Source organism: Lygodium microphyllum, chromosome 18 (assembly GCF_053477565.2).
Source record: "Lygodium microphyllum isolate KBCC chromosome 18, Lygodium_microphyllum_v1.1.10, whole genome shotgun sequence".
Classification (NCBI taxonomy): domain Eukaryota; kingdom Viridiplantae; phylum Streptophyta; class Polypodiopsida; order Schizaeales; family Lygodiaceae; genus Lygodium; species Lygodium microphyllum.
The window spans coordinates 100568188-100585954 of NC_141152.1; the positions used below are offsets into that span (position 1 = coordinate 100568188).

The following is a 17767-nucleotide window of genomic DNA, read 5'->3' on the forward strand; positions in this document are numbered from 1 at the left end:
TAATGAAATTCTATAGGAAACATTTGTACTTTGACAAGGTGAATGTAAAAGACATAGATATCAACAGTAATATATCTCTCAAATTTTACAGCTTTCTTTCACATGACACATATGACTTGAAATCTTTTTGTATTATTTGCAATAATATATATTAGGCTTGAACTCTTATGACTCATACTTCAGTGGTTGAAGGATGATGGGCCCAAAATCATCAGAGGCAAATAAGCACAATCACAAGGATCTGCTACTTTGCATAGATTGCGAGGATTTCAAGGGAGGATAATACACAGCATTGGGACATGTAACTTCAAGTTATTTGCATGATGGAGCATAGAATCATAGCTCTATTCACAATAGAAATCAACCTCCATTCTCATTGTACTCCACATGCATGAAGACACTCTGGTCACAACAACAAAGAAGCATGTAGATTGACTTTCCATCCAAAATTTACTGTTTCCTTTCTCATCATACTGATATTTATTCAATCTAATAGGATGTTTACCACTATCATTGTGATAAACTTGATGTGGTTTATATTACAATCCATCCCTCCATATTGATTCTATCTCTAAAGGAACATCGTTCAGTGCATAGTGACAATTAATTTGCTGAAATATGTTGCAAACAATGAGCCATCCTTTGCTCCATCACTACAACACAATGCCGCCATACACGCGTCCATTACACGCGAAAAGTTACGGGCGCGTGTATGGTCATTTATACTTACAGCAATATCGGGCGCGTGTATACATGCATGTAACAGCGCGTGTATAATTGCATGTGTGGGCACGTGTATTTGCACGTTAAGTCTGTCAAATACACGCTCTGTTACACGCGACACAGAGCCTAACTACAGAAATCCATTTCTTTTCAAAACAGAAAACCATTAAGTTTTAAAAATGTCATTGTGCATTGCAGTGTTTACAAACCATTACAAAATCCCACTACATGCACTTACAACAACGTAATATATTGAAAAATATATCTTCATATGGTTATTGAAAGACAAAGTATACAATAGAAATGTCATGAATTTGGAACAATACAGTGATGGATTGGTTAGGGTTCGATCTCATCTTCAATAAGATCCATCCTTGCCAAACGATCAACATCAATATCCATTTGATCAATTTGTAAGGCTACGATTAAATTTATTCTACTATCGCTATTTTGCCCATTGATAATGGTACCGATGCCTTGATCATTCTCATCATCATCACCATCATCCTCAATGGAAGGGTCATCCTCATGATCATGAGAAATGGCACGCTCATCCTCATTATCATGATCATCTACATTGGCATGTTCGACATCATCTTCTTTGCGGCTTGCCACATCCTCCATATGCTCCATATCAGTGAATGTATTATACATTACTTTGGAACGTGGTGCAATAGGGATGACATACCACCATTTACTGTCATGCACCATTGGCAGATAGATAACCTGCTCAAATACACATAATTCATTAATTAATTAGCATATCAAAAGTCAAGGGGTGCGTGAGCTTAGATATATATGTACATGAAACACATTTGTAAAAAAATGCATACCTGCTCACATTGTTGTGGCAATACGAGCCTATCTTTCTTTGTTTGCCAAAACTTTGTAGAGTCAATAGTTACATAGCCACTTGCATGGCATTTTATCGTTGCGTTAGGCCCTTTTTCCACCACGTTCATTTGCCATTTGACATCCAAAACATACACAAAGAAGCGGCGAAAGTCAAGTCTGTATATGTCTTGGATTGTGCCACAATAATCATCAATTTTTCCATTGGCTCCCTCAAAGCTACTAATGACACCGCAATCTTGTGTATTAATCCTCTTTTCATCTATTCTTTGTGTTCGAAAATGCTTGCCTTCACACCATATAGCATTGAACATAGTGCACTGGACCAAAATATAAGCAATATCTATGTAAGCAATTAATGTGAATAAATATGAAAAGCCAATCACTTACAAAGAATGCAAATTTACATTTGTTCTATGTACCTTTAACATGCATCCTCGTGCATACTCCCATTCTTCCGCCGTGATATGCAGCCCCTCATCTCTCTCTGCTCTCTCCATTTCCTCATGCAACCAATCAACATGAATATCATTCGGAAGTGTTGCTAGATGCTTAGGGTACGCCTTACGAGAGCCATGTTGCCTCCGAAAGAGAGCTCTGTCTGCTTGCCTTTTTGTCTTTGCATCCTCGTATCTTGTAACCCATCTGCTCATCACATCACTATTAAGGATGCAAGTGAAATTAAGATCATCAATCAATGTTCTCTCAATTACTTTGCTCTGTCCTTTTCCTTGAGGCACAATAGACGTCATCCTCAAGTCCTCTTCATTGCTCCATAGTCGCGGCAAAGAGCTATCCACCTGATCAAGAAATTCTGATATATATACAAGAGACTCTTGTATCAACCAACCCTCAGCCATGCTTCCTTCGGGCCTTGCACTTTGCCTCACAAAGTCTTTTAAGGTCTTCATGAAGCGCTCTAGGAAGAACATCCAACGGGCATGCACAGTGCCACATAAAGCAATTTCATCCACTAAATGCACAATGAGATGTAGTTGACTTGTGAGAATGGTTCGCGGAAAAGTCTCCTCTACCATACAAACCACCTCCACTGCCATAACACGCGCATCATCCAATGTGGCTGGATCAATTGCTTTGGAACTAACATATCTGAAAAATAAATGCACAGTACGTTATACCTCATGCACATTCATTTTGCAAGGTATAATGAAGGGTGATCTTACATGGGATTTACATACCTCACAAGCTCGCCCATCTTATAAATACATCTTTTCAAACTCCTGTCTGCACAATGGTCGATGCTAGTAGGTAGTATGAACTGCGCACATAAGAGCACATGTATATTTGGGTTAGGGCATTACAAAATTTAATTTCAACCTACAATAATTGGAAAACACTTACTTGGAGCATCTTGTGCCAATCGTGGGACTTCAACCCATGTAGTTGCTCAACCCCTCTTTTCTTAGTGGTTGTAAACGCTCCCTTCAACGATCTCATGCATCCAGTGGGAGTACGCAAAGTGGTGATGGCTTGCTTTACCTGCTTCTCCTCCTTCTTTGATATAATCCAGGGAGCAGGCGGAAGACGAACGTGCCCACCCTCCTCTCGTGGCCAAGCTTGACGCATACGTCCTGCGACCTGCAAGTCCTCCCGTACGCTAACATTGTCTCTTTTACCAATAACATGTTCCCAAATACTAGATCCCACATTCTTGAAGATGTGCATGGGATCAAGAAGATGGTTGATCTTGAGATGGGTCCAATATGGTAGCCGGAAAAAAATGGAGTACCTACACAAGGGATTGCAGACTGTCATCTTTATTCCAACTTTAGAGACTACACAAAACAAGATTGAAAACAATGGAGATGTACCTGTTCATGCCATCTGGAGGAAGAACATTTGAAGACTCCCAAATACGCTTCCAATCTTTTGCACGAAGTGTCTGTGGATGAATGTTCCTCTTACTAGGAGCATATTTAGGGTGATCTGATGGGAGAAATCGATGATGATTATCGAATATGGTCTTACACAAACCATCAGCATACTCATGTACCAATGAAGGGCCACATATAGGACATGCATGTTTACCCGATGTCCTCAAACCTGTTAAAATAAAAAAAAAGTTAGAATAATAAAGTCAATAGTTATAATTGATATAGCTAGTAGTATTAGAGTCGGGAGGTAGTTAGAATTCTTACCAGAACAATCGCTGTATCCTGGAAAGTCATGCATTGTCCACATCAACACTGCTTTTAAGTCGAAGTGTCGAGAGGAGGGAGGCCTACTAATGTCCACTACCGCAACACCTCTCCATAGTTCCTCCAACTCATCAATCAACGGTTCAAGATAAACATCCATATGCTTGACTTTATGTTTCCCTGGAATCAGAAGGGATAACATAAGATGTCCCTTCTTGATCGCCATTGATGGTGGAAGGTTGTAATTCACCAACACAACCGGCCACACGCTGTATGCGGTGCTCTTGAAACCAAACGGATTCACTCCATCCATACCTAGGCCAAGTCTCAAGTTTCTGGGCTCTGTTTTAAAGCTGGGCCACTCATCTTCAATATGCTTCCAAGCAGGAGTGTCTGCAGGAATTCTCCACATGCCATCATCCGATCGATGCGAGGAATGCCATGACATGAGCTCTGCTATGGATTTGCACTTGAACATGTGTTTGATGCGAGGAATTATAGGAAAGTGTCGCAAGACTTTACGAGGTACATCAAAACTCTTCACATCTGTTCTATACCTTGCTTCACCACAAGTGGGACACTGTCGAGCCTCCTTATGCGTCCCACGAAAGAGAATGCAATCATTGACGCATGCATGTATGCGATCATAATCCAATCCTCCAAGAGATGTCACATAGCGCCTCGCTTTGTCTCTTGAGGTGGGTAGTCTATTCCCCTTTGGAAGCATGTTTGATAATAGCCTGCATCCAATATCATCAATTAGCCCATAACCCTAAACCCTATACTGTAAACCAAAAACCACTAACTGAAATTTGCAAGTTACAATGCTTACTTCAATAATGCGTCAAGACTTGCATTGCTCCATCCATAAACTGTTTGTATATTGAGCAGTTCAAGTGAAGCACGTAAAATAGAGAATGTGCACCCTTCAAAAACCGGTGTCGATGAAGCGTTGTAGAGATGCTCTTGTTCCATATCATTGTCGTCCACACCTTTGCGATCATCCCTAAAAAGATTCCGCACCATGCCATCAAACACTTCCTCTTCCACAACTTCGTGGGGTGCAGGGCTATTGTCATCCCTTTCCCACTCATCTCCGACAACAGATCCCGAAGCTCCAGCATCATCTCGTCGACGCTTTGCATGCTCTCGCCGTGCGTATGGCACCATGTTAGGGTGTGGTACTGCATCCTGCTTCAATCACAGTATATATATTACAACGCGCTCCATTAATTTGCACACCATGAGTTATTTTAATACTTTCAATTCACATCTTCTCACCTCTAAACCTGTTTGAATCCATTCTCCATACATCGAGATGTGATTCAATGTAATTCGACGCGCTCGTACAATGCACCCTTGACATCGATTACACGTACACTTGATCCTTTGTGCCAGCCACACGTCGCGATCACGATGACGCATTGTCTCATCCTCACCAGAACTGCTTGAAGAGGATGATGACATGCTATGTCCAAAATAACCAATACAGAAGTAGGATCAGTTTTTAGTGAAATCATACACATCCTATGCACAAAACAATGGATACACAAGAACAATCAGTTTTTAAAAAAAGTATAAACAGGCTCTGTGTCGCGTGTACAGGCGCGTCTAAAATGTATTCTGCTGCGCTTTTACACGCGCTTTTACACGCGTGCTTTTCGCGTTTACCTACCGCGCGCGCCGCTTTCTTTCTTTCAAAAGCCCTCTTTCAAAACACTTCTTCTTCTTCTTTCTGCGTCGCTTTCTTTCTTTCAAAAGCCCTCTTTCTCCCTCTTGGACTACCCAAAAGAAGCAAAGGGTGCAGACAACACAGAAAGGGAGAGAGAAGCAAGAATCAACGAACTCACTTTTCAAAGACTTTTCAAAGAGGTTGGTTGTCGTTTGTTTGTTTTGGCAAATCTGTCGCTTTCTTTCTTTCCACCCGTGCTATGTGTACTTGAAAGCGACAGAGGATAGAATTCACACACATTGTATATGTGCTTAACTATTTATTTCTTGACAAACGACATCCGTCAAGATAGAGGAAAGAGAGAAGAAGGAACCCTTGTGTATGTGTTTAGTCATTTCTCCCTTGATGGACAATGTCCGTCAAGATAGAGGAAAGAGTTTTTGTTTTTCATGAATTTCGTCACTAATTCGAAATGAACTTCTTCTTTTGGCTTATGATCTTCTACTAATTCGATGTTTGGTATTGTAAGAGATATGTTTATTTTCTAGAATGGTAGATATATGTTGTAGGTTATATATTGTAGGAGATATATTGAGGAGATATATTGTAGGAGATATGTTTATTTTTTATATGCATGTTTTGCTTGGTTCATTGAGGCGGAATTTCGACGCTTTGCAGATTCTTCATGGATCCAGGCTCTTCCTCCGATCCGTGGGCATACGCCACTTGGATGATGGAGATGATAAACCATTTTGGGCGCCATCCTAATCCAGTGGAGCTGACAGAGTATATGTATGCCCATCCTCCTCCTAGACTCCCAGGTCACACCGCGCCCCCAAGTACACAAGCCTCTCCACTGCCGTCTACGCCTGCGAGTCCGGCGAGACGTACCCCTGCGCATACACGCTCACCGAGGAGACACACCCCTGCACGGACACACTCACGCACACCCTCCTCTGTACCGTCACGTGAGGGCTCACGGCCACCATCACGTGCTCCCTCACAGCCACAGTCACGTACACAGTCACGTGCAGCCACCCCTAGTCATGGCTACTCCCGCAGTACAGATGAGAGCCGACGCCGCAGTAGGGAGAGCGGGAGTGGAGGATTATGCGGCGGGTGCTTTGGTGGGGGGGGTAGTAGGGCACGCGGTGAGAGAGGGCATGGAGGGAGGCATGTACGAGGAGACAGTGAGGAGTCGGAGGAGGCGAGAGAGGTGGAGGGAGAGATTTTCTACGATGTTACGGATAGGGGCGGGGTAGTCATGGATGCGAGAGGGAAAGAGGTGATGGAGTATATGCGGGGGGTAGTTTCAAACATGTATAGAAACTGTTTTGTAAAATTTAAAGATCAGGATAGCCGGTTAGTTAGGGAGGTCCTAGATAGTGTACATAGTCGGTACCCCAATCCCCCACGAGCGACATTCTCGGATGTATGGGGAAGGACGCGAATAAGGGAGATCTTAAGTAATAAAAGATCTCACCTTAAGAAACTCGCGTACGATGATGGGGTGAATGTAGCTGCGGGTGGCTATCCTTGTGAGAAACCTGCCACTGCCCACAAACGCGAGTGGAAGGAGGCAAAGAAGCGCGCAGAGGGAGGCGTGAAGAGCAGGCAGCATGTGGAGGCACGACGGATCCAGATGGAGACCATTGGATCGTCGCATTTCGGATCTGGCGGCGTCGAGTCGTGGGAGGCAGAGTTCGTAAGTAACTTGCCTCTTTATTTGATTGTTTGCCAAATTCATTGATTCTATGATTGTTTTGATCTTACAAACTATCTTGATTATGTTACAGCGACGGGTTATGGGGAGAGGGCCCACAGCCCACGAGACTGGGTATGCTCGCCGCAATAGCAGACGTGACACGTGGGCCATCTTCAGAAACGAGGGACGTATTACGGATGCGCAGTTTGACGCGGCCATGAGACCATACGGTCGACAGGTACTTGAAAACTCTAAATGAATGATTTCGGTTTATTTAATTGCATATATATGTATACTTACATACGATATATTTCTTGAACAGGCACAAGCTGCTGATGCTCCTGCCCCTGATGATCCAGCCGCCACTGCTGATGTTCGTGCCACTGCTCCTGGTGGAGGCGAGCACCACTCATCGGAACATACCGATGCGAGCTCCTCTGATCATGGAGAGAGCACAGGGTCCTCATCATCCTCTGATTAGCTTTCAGAATACTGTAGGATGTGGTTGTACAAAATTTTTTTGTAACTGAAGCCATGGGCTTTTTTGCACCTAGCTCCCTATTTGACTTTGTATATATTTGTTCCTAATTAAAGCCATGGGCTATTTTGACATATGGACTCCCTTGTACACAAATGTATCATGTATTGACAATGTATTGAATCGTGAGTCTTGAGTCGTGTATTAAGTTTTAGATAGTAATATTGAATCGTGTATTCATAGAGAGTGAGTCTTGAAATCTAAATCGCTCTTTTTTTATGGTGCAATGCACCAAAAAAAAATCCAGAGAGTGCCTTTGGGTGGCTGGATGCTGGAACAGCATCCAGGCACCCAAAAGCACTCTCTGGATTTTTTTTTTCCCTCTGCGATCGCGTGTATAAGCGCGTGTCATTTGTCAAAATCGCGTATATTTGCGCGGATAGTCTGGTTAGATTCGCGTGTAAATTTGCAGCAAAACTGCGCAGAACGCGTGTATGGGGTCGTGTATTCGCGCGACTGGCTTCACTGTACACGCGCTTTTACACGCATGTCTCTGGCCGCGATGATACACGCGCTATTACACGGGCCCGACACTTTTTTTCCCAAGTCATTTTGTGCGGCTAGGAGCGCGGGTATGAGCCTGATCCCTTGTAGTGCATCATCCCTTGCACAGAAAAATTCCAGGGGTGGGACAACGCAGGGAGCACAATCAGTCCTTTCTAAGACGTGTCTTGCCCATTATCTAATTAGCTCCTCATTAAGATTGTCATTCTTGGGATACTCTGCAAGCCTCTTCCTTGCATCCTTCTATGTTGCCTGGGAAGATGAGGATGAAGGCCATTTCATCCATCCCATATTGGCTTTACTTTGGGGTACGGCCAAGTCTATTCGTCAGCACCCAAGATTTAAAAGAAATTATTTGGATCCACTAGTGGAACCATTTCATCTATGAGAGATGGCAAGAGCTATTCAATCTACCTTATTTGCTTTTCACATCCCTCTACAACCTTCTTCGTGTACCGAGCTGCTGTAAGGCAACGTTCCCACTCCTCTCTATAGCATGCCTACTAGTTATATTTACAACGTGGAGAAGAAAGTTGCCATTGTGTGATGCTACTAGCTTCAAGGAACACGCATGACCACATTGCCAAAATTTTTGGATGTGGCCGCTCCACTTCCATAGATTTCTTGCAAGAGTTTGTAGAAGCCATCATGCAACTTGGTCAACATTTCATATGTTGGCCTTCCACTAAAAAAGAGCTATTGGAGGTAAAAGAGGGCTTCAAAACATTTTGTGGACTACCTAATTGCTATAGGGTGATTGATTGTGCACACAGGAACATGACCCTTCCAACTCATGAGAATGGCACTCCCTAGTTTGATCGCTACTTAAACTATAGTATGATCATCCAAGCCATATGTGATTGTCGCATGAAGTTCTTGGATGTTAATGTTGGCTGGCCAGGTTTCACTTATGACACACGTGTGCTTAAGAATTCAGGCTTCTTCCATTTGTGCTAAGGGTGCCAATGACTTTTTGGAGAGCAAATCAACTACATGGGGCTTGTTATTCCAAAATACATTGTGGGTGATGGTGGTTTCCTATTGCTTCCATGGTTAATGACAACCTTTCCTTGTGCAATGTTGGGAGACCCTCGCATTGCACTCTAAAATTTTCTCCAGTTATCTACTTGGATCATCACTAAAAGGGCTCTAGGTTGGCTAATTGGAACATGGAAAATACAGAGTCACTTCTTCACATAATGCACTTTTTAATTCCACCTTTGAACACTATTTGTTGCATATTGCACAACCATTTGATTGATGTATCACACGAGCCTATGCCACTTCATGATAATCCTATTGACCTCAAAATGATGCTGTTGTTGATAATCCATTTGCGGATGTTGGTAGAGATGATTCCCTAGATGCTTTCATCATGGCAATCATTAGAGATGATATTGTCAAGTACATACACATGCGAGGCCTATGTGTGCCAAGCTCTTCCATTTCAGCTCTTTATTGTATGGTTCATGATTCGTATGTTTACTTTCTATGTCTTTGTAATTTTATTCAACAAAGTTTTGGTATGTATCAATTTCGATTTTGCCCCATCGAAGCTAGTGTTAAAAGGTTATGAAATATCACACTTGTATCATCAAACAAAAGTGTTGGATAAGACATACTCAATTAAACTGTTCTTCTCATGTCTTTGTGAATATCACTTCCATTAGGAAAATTGCAAAAACACAATTCTTCACTTGCAAATTGTGAAAATGTCGGATCTAAAGCATGGAAAGAGCTATCGAGGTTGGAAGATGAAGACTAAATTCATGTTGACATGGACAGTGAGTAGACAACTGTTACATAATTGAATTAGGTTCCAAGATGGAAGCTTGGATTCATAAAGACAATCTTGTGCATTGGATTGACAATGACAACACTAACTAAAGGAGGAAAGCATCATGGGGTCAAGTACAATGCTTTATATAGAAGTTGGATTGTTCCACTCTCCTCACTGTGCATATGGGATTTAGGACATCTCTTCCTGGAGCATACACCATTTGTCATTTCTCAACACCCCCTCTTAAACGATGAGTCCCTACACTTGCTAGCTTTTTCCCCCCCTACATGGACATGGCCTGAGAGACTAGCTCATAGGTAGCCTATTCAAGTTAAAGCTTGAAACTTTACATCTTTGGCAAGGGTTTTTACAAAGAAAATCCACTAAGGAAAAAAATAGAGATCCGCTATGGTAAAAACATATGAAAGATATAATGAAAATTCTTTAGAACAATCTGTCTGAGTTGTTGATGGTAGCGAAAGCATCTTCTTCTTCTTCTTATTCTTTTTCATTCATGAATTGGTTCTGGTGGTTATCATTTTGCACCTCATGTGCTCCTTTCTTGTGGAAACATTCACTGGCTATATGGCCAGTCTTGCCATAGTAATGACATATAATCGATCGTTGTTGTTATTAATGCTGAGTCCTCGACCACAACCTCTTGCTCCATAAGTGCCCTTCGAAAACAAGAGATTGTTGTTGGTGGTGTGTTCCTTTGCATCCTTACTTTTAACTTTGCTTTCTCCATCAAGTAATGAGTGCTCAATATCTTTAAGTGAGAGACTTGGAACATTACTTAGGGTGGATACAAGATTCTCATTTGGATCCTTATTTACACTTGCAAGCACTACAGCTATTGCTTCACCTTCATCAATATTCTTCTTAAGAGTTGCAAGCTGGGTTTTTAGGCTCTTGAACTTGTTAATGTGTATGGTCATAGAAGCACTATCTTTTATATCCAGTTTATAAAACTGCATGAGTAATTTTATATTTGAATTCTTTGCTTGGGTACCAAAGATCCTATCAAGTTTCTCCCAAGCACTTCTAGCATCTCTGATGCCAGAGATATGATGTAGCACATCATCACTTAGTCCCTAGGCAATGATGTCTAGTGCCTTACTATTCATCTTATTCCATTCTTTGGTTTTTGGTGGAGCTACTACAAGGATCCTACTTTTTGAATCTTCTTTCCCGCCATCTGCATCACCTTCATCATCTTCAAAGAGATCCTAGAGGTCTTTCCTCATGAGAGGTGGTACATGGCCTTATCCTTCCAAGCATGAAATCCTTCACCATTGAATTTAGTTATTTGCTCAAGTTCACTCATTTTGAAGGAGGTCTTACCATGAGTGTACTCGGGCACAATGTCTATCCTTTTACAAGGGGTTTAAGAGTAACAAGAGATTTGATAAATTAGGGCATTACAATAAGTAGCTGAGATGGGATTAAAAATGAGTTGTTCTTGAGTGAGCTCATGATCCAAGTGGTAAGAAGAACTAATGGAGTATCAAGAGATACTATGCCTTAACTAGGCCTTGAAGACTCAATGTTGAGCATGATAGTTGATGCTTGATGTTCCAAATCTTCTTCTTGAGAATTTCTCTTGCTAAAAATTGATTATACCTGACTATTTGAGGCTTTAGTGTGTTGGAATGAAGTGGAAAATGAAGTGTTTATGACCTTGAAGGTCAATGGCTATGGCTTCTTCTTGTTGACAAAAGCGACTATCTTTTCAGCTCATGCACCTCAAGGAGTTGAACATTGCAAGCGATATTGCATAGGGAGTAGGCTTACATAGCGAGCTTCCAAAGACCTATACTCAGTGGGTAAATCATGCAGTGCAGAAAAGGAATCTGTGTATGAACTAGAATCAATAAAATTTTGAGCTGTGACCTGGGAAATATGTAATCCCGAGCAGGGAAGAGGCCAATGTCTTGAAGTGCCCTACACAAGAGAAGATTTTCTCAGTTCAAGGCATGAGCTATCTCCTCTTCTTTGGCTAGATCTAGGGCCTCCAAGCAGACAAGGTGTTGTTGGCTATGGCAGCCATGAAAGCTCTAGTGAAGGTGAAGGTGAAGCTAGAGTAGGAAATGAAGTCTTGAGCTAATACCAAGCAGACAAGGTGTTGCTGGCTATGGAAGCCATGAAAGCTCCAATGAAGGTGAAGGTGAAGGTGAAGCTGGAGTAGGAAATGAAGACTTGAGTTAATACCAAGCTGGGCAGAAGTGAAAGGGAGTTGGAGAAGTAGAGTGAGGAGCTAACCATGCTCTGACCATGCTCAGCTTAGCTCTAATACCATGTGAAAATGTCAGATCTAGAGCATGGCAGGAGCTATGGAGGTTGAAAGATGAAGACTAAATTCATGTTGACATGGATAGTGAGTAGACAACTGTTACACAAGTGAATTAGGTTCCAAGATGGAAGATTGGACTCATAAAGACAATATTATGTATTGGAATGACAATGACAATGACACTAATTAAAAGAGGAAAACATCATGATATTGCATTCATCATTATGAAAGTGATAGTGAAGTACAATGCTTTATAGAAGTTAGGTTGTTCTGCTCTCCTCACTGTGCATATGGGATTCAGGACATCCCCTCCTGGAGCATACATCATTTGTCATTTCTCAACACAAATGATAATAAGAAAATGTCCAGGCCAAGACACTTATGGACTTCACTACAAATCAAGGTCCTACTTATTTCTTCTTCATTGCATAAAGGCAAAGAGAAGTTTAGTTTGCCAAAGCTAACATAACACACATGTCCTTGTAGACTACATTTTTTTTTGCCATCATTTGCAAAGTTGTGCCCATACCCTGCACGTCCCCTGCAAACTTTGCAAAAATCTCTAACTTCTTCAATTCCAAGTCTACCATCTCCTTGTCTTCTGCCCCTATACATCCATCATGCATCATGGTGCTCCTTCTTTGATGTCGCAGCAAGCTCCATGGCTCACGTGAGGTCCTTGGTGGCCTCACTCAAACCCACATCATAAGTGTGGGTTTGCTTTATCCTCTTCCTCTCCACTCTGAAATTGTTTGGTGTCTTGTCAAATCCTATGCCCACCTCCAAGCCCTCTCCACCTTTGTTGTATGGTTGTGGATGAAGCTTGTCTTGTCTCGGAAGACCTACAACATAAATTCATATGCAATTGCTAAGTGTGTGATTCAAATGACAATAAGTACCATTGCATATGTTTTTCATACCATTACTAGTGTCAAGAATAGAGGCAATCGAGTTAAGTATCCAATCTGAGCCGAATAGCTCTTCCATTAGGTCATATATGTCCTTGTTGAAGTTATTGTGGTTAAACTTTCCTACTTTATGCATTCGTGCACCATCATGGTCTAGTAGTTGTCCCTTCCTGAAGATATGTTTCACTCCCATTCAAAAATCTCTCTAAGGCATAATGATAATCATTTGAATTTCCCTTACTCTTGTTTTCCATCAACCATGGGACTTCTCTCAGCACATATTGTAGCAACCTCATTCCATTCGTCCATTGTCTTCATTCTTTGGCACAAGTATCCTGAAATTCTTTTCTCATTATATCCTTTCTTGTAGTGCAACAAAGTCATTTTTCTACACATATCCCAATGGAAGCACCCCCCACCCCCCTTCTTCACCTAGTTCTTATTTGCATTTGTGGCTTTCTTTCGAGTCCTTTGACCATGACCTTGTGCAATAGGCACTAGTGGGGTGGGTGTTTAGGGCTATGTATGCTTATCTGTGTCTCCAAAATTAGGTCAAGAGGGTCGAGGAATGGAATAATTAGATGGGATGGATTGGGAGGGCTATTTTTGCTCATCTGTGTCTCCAAAATTAGGTCATGAGGGTTGAGGAATGGAATCATTAGATGGGATGGATTGGGAGGGCTATGCTTGCTCATCTGTGTCTCCAAAATAAGATATGTCTTGAACATAATAAAAAACAAGTCTATCCTTGCTCATCCATGCTAACCTATTTGTTGCTATTGTTGAACACACTAGAGCATTTGCTAAAGCTCAATCAACTCTACTTGTTGATGCTAGGAAGGAGTCTATAAAAGACGAGAAGAGGTCTATGAAGCATACGAATCATGCATACCTTTTTGAGGAGCAACCATTAAACCTTGAGCTGTAGGTTTCAAATCCAAATTGAAGCACACTAGAAAGAAGCTCCATAAACCAATTCTGTAATATTAGTTGAAGGGAGAAGACCAAGTGAGAGCATGAGCAAGCAGAAGCAATGAAGGAGTGAGCTATGGTGGATGGAGCAAGAGAGCAAGAGAGAGAGACTCAAATGTGGGAACTCCAACACTCACAATGTGTGGCCATCCTTCCCTTATTCAAAGTGTCATTGAAAGAATAAAGAATAAACTGACAATGCTAGGTGCCCACCACCTATAGTGTGCAGGTGTGTGGACCCACCACCTCCATTGCATAGGTGTACAAGTACTGTCAGTGTACTAATACACAGGTGACATAGGCAATGGTGCCTTTACCCCCAACATTATGTACATCTTCTCATTCAATGGTTCTTTCACAAAGTGCACTAGGGCATCACTTAATGGATGGATTATGATGAGCCCAAGTGGACTAGATATTCATGTTGGATTAATATCAATCCTAGGGATTGCATGTCTTTACTTATTAGATGCTAGCAAGGCTAGTGGAGCTTCTCTTCCAAAATTGAATTGCCTATTCCTAGGATAGAATGGCACTGGATGGGGTTGTTGATAAGACAACCTCCTTGCAAGCAACAATGTATTACTTGTTCATAAGACAACCTCCTTGCAAGCAACAATGTATTACTTCATGCCCATACCTACAACATTTTGTGCAAGTGTGTGGCCTAGGGTCAAGGCATTTGGTTTGAAGGTGGTTTTCCCCCCAACAACGGATGCATTGTACATTAGGTCATGTAGGTCTTTAGAGTGCCTCTTGCCCGCCTCTTGGAGCTTAGCTAGTTCTAGTTTTAGATATGCTATTCCTATGATTAGTCAATACTCTTCCATTTTCCTTGAGCATCAAGGATAGTTTGTTCACTTTGTGAAACAGTGTTTCTCTCACCATAGCTAGAAGGGACACTTATTGGTTGAATGTCCTTTGAGCTTCTTTCCTTCAGCAAGTCATCCATACATATTTCTTCTTCAAAGTCCCTTGTGAGAACCCCAGGGAGGTCAGTCATAAATATATGTATGTATCACGTGGGTTCCACATAAGGGATTTAAAAAATCATTTTTACACATTTTTTACATACTAAAGGGTCTCATATAAAGGGGTTACTTACATATTTAATAGAAAAGGGTTATGCTATATTAAGGGAAAATTCACAGATAAGGATATTTATAAATAGGACTTGAACACATGTGATATAGAGGGTATACATATAGAAAATTCCTTGGGGCGAGGACATCCCTTTTGCATGTTTGAGTTACTTACTAGGGATTTATAGAGTTTTCCTTCCATATTCCATTGATAAACATAGTAAATATTGCCTTTTTGTTTGGATGCTCAATCATGAGAATTCTCTTATAGAGGCTCCTGACATGGGTGACATAATTGCATATCTCTTCCTTGTCCTTTTGGCTAATGTTCATCAATTTTACAATCAAGTTATCTACTTACCTTACCTTGGAAAATCTCTTGATGAAAAGTTATTTCAATGTGTCAAAGTTATTGTGCTTGGCATTGCCTAGCCTAGTGAATCAAGGTCAACCCGTTTGCCCTAGGCACAATCCAAAAGCTTGTACGTGTTGATCAAGGTCGTCAAGGTTATTGGCCTCGCAAACCTACTCGAATTACTCCACAAACCATATGGGTATTTTCTTGTTGCATATTTCTCAACTTGTTTTATGACTATTGGGATTTTAGTCTATCTTTGGTATTGGGTGCAATTCCTACTAGGATTGAGATAGCTATTGCATTGCTTTTCTGCTTATTGATTGAATTGTCCAATAATACCTTGGTTAGGTTTTTGCTCAAGATGAGGTCTACTTTGAGCTCTTGTTCTATGTGAGCATTAACCCTCGATCTCGTGCACCCTACAAATGCCAAGATGTACTGCATTTGGTTAAGTTCAACCTCTTTCATTTGCCTATTAGCTTATTACACTTGCGTGAATCTCATGACCTATTGCAAAGAATCCCTTCCTAGCCTTCTTTCCTCTTCTATCTTAGTGATGATCTCATGTGCTAGTCTACCCACACGCACTACCCATGCCTTTTGCTTGGGTTCACTTGACTTACGTACTTCAGTGGTCTGTTTTTGTCACCTTTTTCCCTTGTCTTAGTAATGTTGTGGTTCAACTTCCTCTGGTCTCTAGATTCCACTTTTGTGTTTGGTTTCTAGTGATTTATTGATTCTTCTCCCCTAGTTTTTGAATGACTTAACACATGCACGTGCTTCTTATCACTACAAACAACTCCTTTCATACCAAGTGTAATGAACTATGAATAGTGTACAAATAAGCTTTCAATCCTTTCTCAAGGAAAGTGAATTAATGCAACATGGTTTTTCCTTTCAAGAATGCTCAATCAAACTTTTCAATTAATTTTCATGCAATTGCATTTTCATTCAAAAGTTAGCACAATCACCAAAGCTCAAGAAGATATAAAGTAGCACTTAGAACTTGATATTAGCTTCTATAAATCAAGGTGCTTGAGCTCATTACAAGTCTAGGGGTTGCAAACCCCTTTTATTTGAAAGTTACTTTCACACATTGCAGACTAGCCCTTGCTAAGCACTAGACTATCCAATCATGCCAGGGTGATGCTGCCTCTTGTGATGTATACTTGTGATGTATACTAGCTCTAGTGTGACTTGGTTTAGAATATCATTCAGAGGTTGTACCCTAGGACAAAATGCTAGGTTGGTATCACTAAAGTCTTGGATCCAAATATTCTTAGTAGGTGTTAGATAGGTATGGCTTCTTAGAACCAAGATAGTGTACAAGGCCTAAATTAGCTAGGTGTCCATATAACTCTGCTTGTAGAGTGGTCAATGATGAAGGCAACCCAAGCTAATGCAAGTGTCTTTGACTTATGCAATTGCTTGAATCCTTGAAAAGTTGAGCACAACCCTTTCCTATACTTAAGGACCTTAAACTTATGATGTCTTGAGCATATGTACTCAAGGGCACTTAGCCTCTCTTAATGGAATATGTCTAGTTTCACATGATACGTTTTGCACCGATTTCTCTAAGAAGAGTTGAAAATTAAGGAATGGAATGCTATAAGCTTCCAAGTATCCTTAGCAATATTTTATGTGGCCTAACAACAAGCATTGGTAGCTCTTTTGTGGGAGAGGCTTAAGGTTTAGTATGCTTGGATCTTATCCAACATGTTGAACTAGTGTATGGGGCCTAACAACAAGCATTGGTAGGTCTTTTGTGGGAGAGGCTTAAGGTTTAACATGCTTGGATCTTATTCAACATGTTGAACTAGTGTATGGGTCCAAAAGAATTGTGACTTTTAAATGTAGTCCATTGATGTGATGATGCCCTTTTTGAATATCTAGGTGGTTTTGAGAGGTTGATGCCTTTTCTTTGGCTCTCATAGTACTAGTTCTCATGTTAGAATCATGGTTGAGTAACTCATTGTCTACTACAACTCAATTGGATTAAGGCATCAATCTTTTGAGCTTGTAGGGTCCTCTACATGCTTTTCCTTTGTGCACGAATCCTTGTGTGCATCTTTCTAAGTCTAGATACAGCTTTCTTTCCTTATTTTTCCTCACTTATTCTTATGATTCTCACTCCCTAGAGCTTCTATCTCACCTTTTTGGGTTCATCCTAAAATCCTAAGGCTTTGGTTCTCACCCACCTCTCAACACTATGAACTCCTAT

At 41.1% G+C, this 17767-nt stretch overlaps 1 protein-coding gene across 1 annotated transcript; it reads left to right on the forward strand.

The window, feature by feature from the left end:
- The first annotated feature begins 6976 nt into the window (after nucleotides 1-6976).
- Nucleotides 6977-7641, forward strand: LOC148021199 (uncharacterized). Its single transcript, XM_087698159.1, has 3 exons — nucleotides 6977-7111; nucleotides 7203-7349; nucleotides 7434-7641. The coding sequence occupies exons 1-3, from the start codon at nucleotides 7049-7051 to the stop codon at nucleotides 7590-7592; spliced, it is 369 nt and encodes a 122-aa protein (XP_087554285.1). The 5' UTR covers nucleotides 6977-7048; the 3' UTR covers nucleotides 7593-7641.
- The last annotated feature ends 10126 nt before the right edge of the window (nucleotides 7642-17767 follow it).